At 38.4% G+C, this 11,990-nt stretch overlaps 1 protein-coding gene across 1 annotated transcript in view; it reads right to left on the bottom strand.

Annotated features, from left to right (window-relative positions):
• Nucleotides 1-895: 895 nt before the first annotated feature.
• LOC108524309 (putative P2Y purinoceptor 10) overlaps nucleotides 896-11,990 on the bottom strand; it is a 22,298-nt gene continuing 11,203 nt past the window's right edge. The window contains exon 2 of the mRNA XM_017865351.1: nucleotides 896-2,142. Coding sequence (XP_017720840.1) covers nucleotides 1,110-2,129 — 1,020 coding nt within the window. The 5' untranslated portion in view covers nucleotides 2,130-2,142 and the 3' untranslated portion in view covers nucleotides 896-1,109. The remainder of the gene's footprint in view (nucleotides 2,143-11,990) is intronic.

The raw sequence follows: 11,990 nt of genomic DNA, 5'->3' as shown, positions 1-11,990 counted from the left end.
CCTATACTCCTTATCATCAGGATTCTCTACCTTGGAATGGTATTAGGACAACGCATCTATTTACCACTTAAGACCTTGCAGTCTGAAGCTTGACATGCCAAACCCACAACCCACAGATTTTTTGGAGAATTCCAGGCAAACCATGTTGAAATGGACTTGATCTCATGTGGCTTAGCTTTAGTCTGTGTCTTCATCATTGAAGGGTAATTTAGTATAGACCTGATAAATGTAACAACAAAAAGAAGGGAATAACATAACCATATATGGTGTATTACACTGGACCAATTTTGGCTAACCGCTGTTGATCCTGAGGCAAATTGCTTAACCTCTCTGAAGTTCCATTTATTCATTTGTATTGGCAATTTCCACAGGTTTATTAAGAGGGCAAGATGAGATATTATGTGTGCAAGAGTGAGAAGGGGGTGAGAAAGAGAAGACTACAAATGTGGTGCAGTGTATACTGCTCGGGTAATGGCTGCACCAAAATCTCATAAATCACCACTAAAGAACTTATGTAACCAAATACCACCTGTACCCCAATAACTTATGAAAAAAAAGAAACTACTTAACAAAGTGACAACGCAGAGCACAATAGGCACCCAACACATTTTCAAAGAATGAATAAATTTCCATGCCTTTTCTTTAGTAACAGGCTTGTGGTCCTGAAATTTATGTACATGTTGCTTGAATTCTTCACACTATCTTGCCTGTTAGAAAAATTTATCGTTAGAAGGACTAGACATTTTTACTCTCACTCAGAATTTAAGGTCTTTATATGAAAGCTATTTTTTTACATGCTAGGACAAACTCTCATATTTACTGTGCATTATTAACAATAACTTACTTATTGAAAAAAATTTAAGGTGAACAATTCAACTTTTATTTACATCTGTAAANGAATCAGGTAAATCTATTTTCTCTTCCTCTCTCACATTTTTCACACTCTGCCTTCACCATCACACCCTTGTTGACTGTGAATATCACACAAAAGGTACTTATTTCTGTTCTTCACAAGGTTCAATTAAAGAAATTGGTTTTCAACTCTGGCCTTTGGGAAAAAGACAAGGAACATAGGTAAACAAAGTCATAATTAAAGAGATATCTTAACTTTAGCCAATCATTGATGAACCACTCTCCTTGCTCATGAGGCGGGAGCGGGTCACAGAACTGCCATGGCGGGAGAGTTGGTCACGAAACTCTGAAGCCATAAAGTAATAAAGAATTGGATCCAGAAGGCAGCAGAGACTTGCAAGGCACAGGCAAAAGGGGTGGAAATACAGTGCGATTCGGACAATGGGACAACTGCTAATGATGGTTTCCTTTACCATGGTGTAAAAAATAAAGTTAATATGATAGGGAGTGAAGCAGATGAAGAAGACTGCAGCACACATGAACACCATCCGCAGTGCTTTCTGCCTCTCACTGATCCCTTGGAAAGCCATTGGTGGCTGTCTCAAGGATATAGTAGTTTTCCAGGTACACCATGCAATGATGATCACTGGGATCACAAATCCTGCAAGCTCAGCAACTGTAATCATCCCGACCAATGCAACTGCATTCATTTGCTTGTATCCAAGATCAGCAAAGCAGGACTTGTTGTTGTCTAAGTCTGTGCTTCTCAGGATGGGAAATGGCAAACAGGCAGTCCCCACAATGATCCAAATGGCAGCACTGATGCCCACATCGTACCTACGCTTCCAGTCTCTGGCCCTGAAGGGCTTGAGGAGAAAAAAGCACCTTTGAAGACTGATGCACGTCAGGAAACAAATGCTAGCATACATGTTGAGATACTTCAAGTAGAAGCAGAGCAGGCAAAGTCCTCTCTGGAAAGGCCAGTGGTGGCTGATGTAATAGTAAATCCGGAGGGGTAAAGATAGTACGTGAGCAAGGTCAGCCACAGAGAGGTTGATCATGAAAATGATGGCTTTATTTTTCTTGCTGATGAAGCGGCACAGAACCCACAAGGCTGCACTGTTAGCCAGAAGACCAGGAATGAATATGAGGATATAAGTGGTTGCATAAAGGGAGTATTGAAATTTCACATTAGTGACATTACAGTTAATCTCAGCAGTGCTGGTACTGTTGCTACGCATCTTGAATGTTTCAGTATATTTGTCAAGGTAAGCCATGGATTTATGGTTCCTGCCCAAAGTGAAACAAAATAAAGAATATAATGGTTAATTAGTTCTTTAGTTAACACCAAGATCTCTCTTGTATACTTGCAGAGGCACAGACTGTTAGAATTAGAAGAGACCTGTTTACATATAAAGAATTAGAGGCTCAAGGAAAATACAATACTGATCCAAAGTCACCCAATGTAACAGTTTAGGAACCATAAAATTGTCCCAAAACTGCCCCCCACTCGAGATTCTCTAAGTTGTATTTTGCAGGCAAAAGTGTCTTGAAATATTAAATCTTTTATTCTGACCACAGCAAAAACAGCATACAATTCGAGTATATTTATTTTGCCTCCAAATTTGTCTTGTCCAAAGCCCTGGTTAGATTAAATACTGCTCACTCCCAATTGCCATAGTAGAAATTTAGCCCCACATTTTAGGTTCCCATGCCTGTCCTTTGTCTGGCATTTTGCTCATTGGATCCTGGCTTCTTATCTTGGAAACCCAGCACTTGAAGAATGGTCCTGCCTCCTTAATCCTGCATTGTCAATGTCCTGGCTGATTTTCAAGACCTGAGAGTGTGACCTCATTATTCTATCATAATAACTTGTGACTCTAGGTTATCCTGCAGTTTGTCTTTCTCCCTAGGCTTGGGTATCCAAATTTACATAAAAAGTTTTAATAATACATGAATTTAGAAGCTGAAATAGAGTATTTTCCTTCGTATAATCTTGGAAGGGAAGACACCAATTCTACCTCTAAGTAGAATCCTGTACTTGTGTGGCAACATTCACATGGCAAATTATCCAACAGTCACAATGAACACTGCTTTGGACACTAGCAAAACAGGGACTTTGAAACCATTTTTGAAGACAGTTTAAAATGTAATGCTTTCTTTATTCATGAAAGTAATCGTTATGAAGAGATTCCTTCTTTTTTGGACTTCCTTAATCATATTTTATGATTTAGTATGGTTTTTATTATGTGTTATATTAAGGTATAGAGAGAGTAGAGTAATCTTTAGAGTTTATCAGAGGCTGGACATGGAATTATGCTGATCGCCTGCAGATAAGAATGGTAAGAGAGCCACAGACTACTCATTTTGCTTTAACTATCTTGTAGAATTTCAGACTGGGGAGGACCTTTGGAAATCATCAAATTCACTCTCCACATAATACAGATAGAAGCAAGGCCCAGAGAGAGGAGTTTATTATGGTCACACAGCTGTTAATGGAAGATCTGAGACTTGAAATGGAAGGACAAGGGGCCTTGCCTCCATTCACACCCTTCCCTTCATCTTTGTTCTTCTCCCCATGACAAATTTCACAAACATACCTTCTGTGCATATTGCAGGAATGTTTACTGTATTTCGAGCTAGAAGTGGAAAAAAACCAATGTACTGAGGTTGTTTCTCAGAAGAGGAAGGGTTTCTGTTGTTTATTGTTTTTATTTTGTTTTGTTTGAAGTAAGTTTACAAAAAACAAAGGAGTAAACTGGTTTTAGATTCTCCCCATAAGTAACAGAATGTCTTCCTATGTCATGTTACATCCTGCTCCAGGAAATAGAGTTGTGCTAACAAAAACAGAGCCTCAAGTGATGAATTCACAGATAAAGGAGTGTGGATGTTATGAGCTGCTGTTACTGTAAATTATTCTTTTGCTTTCCCCCTGTTCTATTCCATCTCCCGATTTGTCCTCTTATTTATGATACGTCTTAAATAGTCATGCAGTCATCTTGCTTATGTATGTGTTACTTAGAATGGAGGGTGGAAGGGACTCTCACAAGTGGAAAAGGCAGGAAATAATTATGTTGTGACCATCAAGGATGTATCCCAGAATCTGTAATGGAAGTTTTCAAGTGTATTATTTAGTTTAATTTAATTTTCACAACTGTCCTAAAATGTAGGAACTATTATCACCCTATGATCTGGATGAAAAAACTGAGCTTCACAGACATTCAGTAAATTGTCTTAAGTAGCAAAGCTAGAAAAAGGGTAAAGATAGGATTTACTATCATTCCTGGCTTGTTCTGAAGCCTATGGTATTTCCACTATGCCACTTTCCTCTCCCTGACTAGGAGGGGCTACTTAGTAGAATTCGGCTATCTTAACTATTACTCCACATGCCTTTGCATGCTCATAGCTTAGCTCCCACTTATAAATGAGAATACCTGGTTTTTGGTTTTTCACTCCTGTGTTACTTCACTTAGAATAATGGCCTCCAGCTCCATCCATATTGCTACAAAAGACATTATTTCAATTTCACTGTGACATGTGAAGAGCATATTGTGGCAGAACCATTCTAATCCCATAGTAGGAACTTATATAACACTGGAATTCCTCTATTTGGACAGTCAGAATAGAAATAAACATCTGTCCCTACTTATGCCACACTGTTCCCACCCTACCACCTTTGATTTTACTGTTGGGACTGCTTCTACTATCAAATGTTGTCCACACACAGGCTGTGAGAGAGCAAAGAAAGATCCATCAGTGCATTACAATTTCAGGAACTAAGAACTGTTCATAACCATACTTTCCTGCAGTCACACTTCCACTTTTGCACTTAAAAGAAATGGCTGTTTGTTTTAGCTTCACTGGGTGTAGAAAGTTTCACTTACAAAACAGGCACGTTCTGTTCACACCTCCCTGTTAAATAGCAGAGCCCAATTATGCCAGAACAGCAAGCTAGAGGTCAAGTTCACACCTTTTTTTTTCTTTTCTTTTTTTAAATGTGGGTTCTTATGCCTCTGCAATTCACAGTTCATTGTGAGCTTAGAGATTTGCATGGCTTGTTTCCAAAAACCTATTTTTTGCTTCAGGCTGAAGGGAAGGTAAGAAAGGCTTCCCGCCACCTTAGATCTTCTTAGTGACCATTAGATGTAAAATCCCCATGATGAGGAGAAGCAGAAAGTATTTATTTGGGGTTGAGCAGAAACATAGACTCTCTTGGAGGGAACATTTAGCTTGCTGTGGACAATTGTGTCATTTCTGAAATATAAGAAAGAAGAAGCTAAGAAGCGACAAACAAGAAAATCCTGGATGGAAGGACTAAAATCAGAGTATACTCCTCTCTGTTCCCTCACTCCATCTCTCTCTCTTAATGTCTGTCTCTCTTTCTCTCTCTCTCTTTCTCTCTCTCTCTCTCTCTCGCTCGCTGTGTGTGTGTGTGTGTGTGTGTGTGTGTGTGTGTGTGTCTTTCTCTTCCTCTCTCTGTCTATCTATGAGTCTGGCTCTATTGTTGCCTATTTGTGGGCAGTTTGCTCCCTTTGTGCTGCCAATTTATCTCCCTTCCAATCTGGACATATTCTTGGTTCCTGTCTCATAGGGATGTGGGATTGGTGATTCATTCCTGAGTCTGTGCTTCCCTTTTCAGTCAGTGCCCTCACTCCCCTCCCAGACACTCAGGCTGGAAATTAGGGAGTAATTCTGACCTTTGCCACTATATTTCCTCCCATAGACAATAAAAAAACCCAGAAAACCCAGGTAATTCTTCCTTCCATGTAAAATCATCTCTAATCTATCTCCACCTCTACTGTCACCATCCTAATACAGGCCGCTGTCATCAACCCTATTGACTATTGCAACAGCTTCCTTACTAAACTGTTTGCATTCCAATCCTTCCCCTAAAGTTCATTCTCCATACCATGTCTAACATTAACATTAAGTATAACTACCACTTATTTAGGGTTGCCTTTTATTTACAGGTTAAACACCTTATTCATTATCTCATTCATCCTCGCAGGAGCCCTGTGATTATTTCCACATTGCAAATGAGAAAATTGAGACTCAAAGAGGTTAAGTAAGTTGTGCTGACGTCACAAAATTCACATGTCTGGTTCCTTTTAACCTCAGTCTGTGGGTCTGAGAGACCTTAACCACCCACTCAATCTAGGTAATCCTATACATCATTACACACTCTCACACTCTCTGCTCTTTCTCTTTGTAGTATCAACATTTGCAATTTGGGCTTTTTTTATTTGTTTATTGGTTATTAATCTCACTGTGCTGTTAAGTCCATCAGTGCCAGAAAAAGATCTCCTTTGTTCATCACCATATGGCCAAGACCCAGCCTAGGAAGCATTCAAAGAACCTATAAAAAGTATAATTGAACTGAACTGCTTACACAGTAGTTCAAAGTTTTTGTTTAGAAGTATTAAGCACAAATTAAAAACCTTGATATATCAACTAATGCATTTCTGATGCCTACTATTTCCCTAAAATGTTGTCTTCTGACTTGGGCTGCTCCTATCAATATTCCCTGCACCTATTCTTTTCACCTCAGGAAAGCAATACTTGTAGAGGCCTGAGAAAAGAGAAAATAAATCATTTAGAAATCACAGGTGGTCAGACATATCCTATGGGTAGAAACTAGCACAATCCAAGGTCTCAGGGTATCATCAATACTATTATCTGGACCTCAGGTAAAGGACAGTTTCATGATTTGCTTTCATAGTTATCTCAACCTTTTATTTTGGTTGGTTGTCATTCTGTGAAGGAAATCAGAAAATGACTTGTTATCCACCTACACATGGGACCTGAAATGGGAGTGAGGAGGCTGCATCATATAGTCGCTAAAGCTCTCTACACTTGAAAAGAAAACATAAAGGGAAATAATTCTATTTACTTTTTTCCATGGCATTTTTGAGGACTTTGGCTGCTTTAAAGCCACACTCAACAGCATATATTCAATAAGCCTTATTCCTATTTATTAACTAATTTGCTAGGTTCTATGGAGAATATAGAATCATCCACAATGATCTGTGTCCCTGAGAAACTTTCTGTCTTTTAAAAGTGAAGGAAATAAAAATATTTTATCCTAAAATATATTTACTAAAATATTTTGAAATGATTGCCTCAGGGCTCACAGACTGAGGTTGGGAAATATTTGATCTGCAACAGAATATCCATTAATGCAAACCATGTCTCTCCCATTCTATGCTTTTCTCAGATCCAGGAGAGATTGAGTTCTGGACATCTTAAAAGTCGGAAAAGCAACATTTACAATCTATTCTCTCTGACAGAGGTTTCATCTATAACAAGGCCAACTCTGTCACCAAGCCTCTTACTTTCTTCCTCCAATAACTTGTCTTGCCACTAAAAACTGTTTTTGAACATACTCTGAGTCTACATTTATTCTCTAATTTCAAGATAGTATATAAGCTTTTCTTACCTGTTGGGAAATTGAGTCTTCATTCTGAAGGCTCCTATGTATATACCTTAGATAAATTTGTATTCCTTATCTCATATTAATCAATCTGCCTCATGCCAGTGATTTTGTAGCAAACCTTGAGAGGGCCAAGAGCCTATACCCCTACAGGGGTAACATTTAAAAATCTCTAACATCACAATCAGTGAATAGCAACAATTGAAGTGAATGGGACAGGTGATGAGAATCCCTCATGTTGGCACAGCATCATTTCTGTGAATTAAGTAGGAGAGATACTAGTCCTATTTTAGCTGCTAAAGATAATATATAGGATTTAAATAGAACAATGGATAACTCAGGAAAAGTGAGGTAAATTTTAACTTTATCTCTTCCCTCACCACCATCTTTATTTTTCTCTCCAACCCTGTTCCCGTTTTCTGCCACCGATGGAGAGAAAAATAAAGATGGTGGTTGGGGAAGAGATAAAGTTAATCTCACTTTGTCTGAATTATCCATTGTTCTTTTAAATCCTAGCAACCTTTCAAAGCTGAAGTCAAGTTCCAGCTCTTCAAAATTCTCCATAAGCATGACCATTTTACTGGTTATTATCGATACATTTCATCTGAATCTTAACAGTTTGTGATTTCATCCAAGTAGAAGTTCTGCTATGTGGGTGTCCTATATGCTAATGGCAAAGGATGATGGAGTGGAGTGGGAAATTCCAGAGAAAAATAATACATGGTTGTTGCCTTCAATAAATTTCATGGGATATTTATTATTATCAATAAAGTCACATGGGACAGCCATAAGTTAACTAAACCATAACAGATTTCAGAAACATTTCGTGAAAGAGGTAACAAAGACATTTCTGTGGAAGCAGAAGTAAAGTGCATAGAACAAAAAGACTGGCAGTCAATTTTTTAATAAGTAGTTTGGGGAATGGGTAGGATTTTGGAGAAGAAAAGATGAGAAAGATTTCCAGCGATGAATAAATAACATCCAAGGGTCACCAAATATAAAAATGAATGATATATTGAAAGGAATAATAATAATTCTATCCCAGCTGGTGAATAGGATAACATGGTGGAGAGGGTGGAATGGGAGGTATGAGTCAAGAAAGGTACTAAAAGGGAAAAGATACTATAAAGGTAGATGGGACCAGGTCATGAAAAACTTTTAATGCACTTCATGAGGAATCATCGAAGGATTCTGTAAAGAGATGCGATATCACCATACTTGTGTTTTAGAAAGGTCGGGCTGCTGGCCAGGTGTGGTGGCTCACACCTATAAACCCAGCACATTGGGATGCCCAGGTGGGCGGATCGCTCGAGCTCAGGAGTTTGAGACCAGCCTGGGTAACATGGCGAAACTTCATCTCTACAAAAAAATATAAAAATTAGTTGGGTGCGGTGGCGCAGCTATGTGGTCCCAGCCACTAGGGAGGCTGAGGTGGGAGGATTGCTTGAGCCAGGGAGGCAGATGTTGCAGTGAGTTCAGATTGCACCACTACACTCCAGCCTGGGTGACAGAGAAAAACCCTGTCTCAAAAATAAATAATACTTTAAAAATGAATAAATAAAAAATAGAAAAGTCATGCTGGCAGCCATGTGGAAGATGAATTGAAGAAATGGGACACAGGGAATCCAAATTGCTTTGGGAGTATATAGGAAGACCAACAGTTGAGGTTTGCCTGTGACTGAGGGTTTTTTGGGACATAGTATTTTCGGTGCTAAACCTGTGACAGTCCAAAGCAAAGGGAATAGTTGGTCACCCTATTATATTAGAATTTAAAGTAAAAGTCAGATATGGAATTGAGCAATTTTCAAGACTGCTTGAGGAGTCAAAGATGATTTCATTTATAAAACATGTTAAAAAAAAAAAGGTATCACAGTTTTGCACTTTTCCAAAGCAACTTCACATGCAGCAACTAACAGCATTCACTTCTGCTGATAATCTGAATCCATTCACCTATTTCTTATTCCAGTATTTTTCAGTGTTGTACCATCTGCCAACTCTCATCAATTCCTAACTCTTCAAATGGTTTGCTTTCTCTAACATAATGACTGAGCTTCACTACAAATTGTGCTATACTAACTTGCACCATACATTTCCAGAAACCTTCAATATCCAAATACCTCAATTTCTCCTAGTCTCACATAGCATCACCCCTCACCTTATTTTCTCCTGTGTCTAACTCAGATTAAATAGTTGGCCAAATTATCCACTCTTACACAAGAATATTCAACTTCTTTGTTCTTCATTCTTCTGCTGTACCAGCCTGACAAGATCCTAATCCCAGCTTAAGTCCACAACACATTTTCTTTCTTACTATCCAAGTGTCTTAATTATCCCATTAAAATACTAGTGTGTATTTGAAATGGCACAAGTAGAAATTAATGACCTCCAGTCTAAGATTATTTTCCTCTACTCTCTTTTTGCATGAACCTGATTAGTATCTTCTCCTATTCTCATGGTGGCTAATCAGCTCCTTTACTATTCTGCTAAAGCTTCTTCCTCTTTCTCCTGCTCCCCATCCTCCACTTTTCTCAGAAGACTATTTGTTTTAGCCCTTAGCTCAAAGAGTAAATTGAGATTATTAGGTGAGAAGAAATCAGCTTCATCTATTGTCCTTTCCCAACCCACATAATTTTATTTATAGCTGCAATCTTCTTACTTCCCAACACAGCTGTCCTTCCTGTTGCTCAAGATGAATTATCACACTCTTCTTACCTCCCTCAGGATTTTCTTTCATTGATTGTTCCCTTTCACTCCTAGAAAATCGTAGTTTTCTGCACTCTTAGCTAGATCTTTGTCATCAAGTTTTTTCTCCAACTCCCAAAGTAATTTTCTTGTCTACACACCTTATTCTAGCTCTTTGTTGCCTTCCTGTCCTTCTATCCATAGTTGTTTACACCAGTTTTTTTCTTTTCATCACCCTATATTCATTCCTTAATGCACTTCAAGGTGGAATACATATCCCCACAACCTCATTTCAGTCAGTACTTCTGTGGTTGTGAATTAACGAGAAAGAGGTGAGAATAGAATTCCCAGTGCCTCCAATGCCAGCGTTACAGATGTAATTACTCTTGGTACGTCTAGTTTGAAGTGCTCTGTCCAGGGTACATGCTTCCTATTCCAAAGGTCAGCACCATTAAAAGAGATGCCTTTTCACTTGAAAGAAGGGTCTGTTGGTGAGTGCCAAATCCTGAAGGGAATGACCAGCATAGAGTTTGAATCTAATAAGAAAAGCAGAAAAATCAGCCACCATCTCTGAAATAACAGGATTCACTTACAAAGTGTGTCTCTAAATACTATACAGCCATAAAAAGAATGAGATCATTTCCTTTGCAGGGACATGGAAGGAGCTGGAAGTCATTATCCTCAGCAATCTAACGCAGGAATTGAAAACCAAACACCACATGTTCTCACTTATAAATGGGAGCTGAATTATGAGAACACATGGACACATGGAGAGAAACAACAAACACTGGAGTCTGTTGGGGGCTGTTGGGTGAGAGAGAGCATCAGGAAGAATAGCTAATGGATGCTGGACTGAATAACTAGGTGATGGGATGATCTTTTCAGCAAATGACCATGACACACATTTACCTATGTCACAACCCTGCACATCCTGCGCATGTATCCCTAAACTTAAAATAAAAGTTGAAGAAAAAAAATAGAAAGAAAAACAAAGATCAAAGTATGTCTCTAAAGATATTCCTGTTAATAAAAATGGTACAATGTAATGACTAAAACTCCATCATATTCCTTTTTTACCTGGAGCCCAATTCAGAGGTCAATATTTTACTTCTGTCTCAATATCGCATCTCAACTCCCATTTTTTCCTTACATCAGGCAACCCTACTCTCACTCCCCTCTTCTTCGAACTCCTATTGAATTTGTAGGCTGCACTGTGAGAAGGTAAGACTACAGAGCATAGGCACATATTAACAGAGCCTTAGGCATTTTTGCTTGTAAAGTCTCTCCCATGAACCACTCTCCCAAACAACAGCCATAATCTTTCTCCTTTCTGCTACTGAAGAAAATGTGGTCAAAGCAAGAATAGTAAGGTTTTGGTCTAAGAAATCTGAACACCTAAGAGCTTAAAAGCAGGCAATCCAGCTTTCTATTTGAAATCCAACAGGAATCCCTTAAGCTTAATTAGGAATCTGGTCACTGAAAACTTTATTTTGTGGAAATAACTAAATGTTTTCTCACAATGCAAACGTGTGGCAGGTCTTTAAATGTGATTCATTGGGGCTGAGTCCAAAACTTTACTAGATACTAGTACCATCTACCCCAAAGCAGCTGCTCTTTCCAACCAACTAGCTCAGCGTTGTGGTTTTCACAAAGTTACAGCCAAAGTGAGCTTATATTATTATGGCATCAGAATTTATATTAGTTTCCTAAGTCCCAGTGAAGAAATTTCCACATCCTGTCAGTAATTAGCTAAGTGCTATTCACATGTTACCTCTAATCTTTGTAAGAATTCTGAGTTAATTATTACTATAATCCTTTACAGATTAGAAAATGGAGTCTCAGCAGGAGTAAGTGACTTTCTGCAAGTCAGAGTTATTATGATTTCAGCTGTAATAAGGCTTTTCATAAGCACAGAAAGCTGAAGTTATTTTTAACTGAGTAACTTATTATATGGACAGAAACATATTTTAAAGTGGTATTTCTGTGGATAAGACTGTTCCTCAGAGATAAAAAAAAAAAAAAAAAA

Source organism: Rhinopithecus bieti, unplaced genomic scaffold (genome assembly GCF_001698545.2).
Source record: "Rhinopithecus bieti isolate Rb0 unplaced genomic scaffold, ASM169854v2 scaffold_82773, whole genome shotgun sequence".
Lineage (NCBI taxonomy): Eukaryota > Metazoa > Chordata > Mammalia > Primates > Cercopithecidae > Rhinopithecus > Rhinopithecus bieti.
The sequence above is the reverse complement of the archived record's forward strand: the minus strand, read 5'-3'. Positions and strand labels throughout refer to the sequence as shown.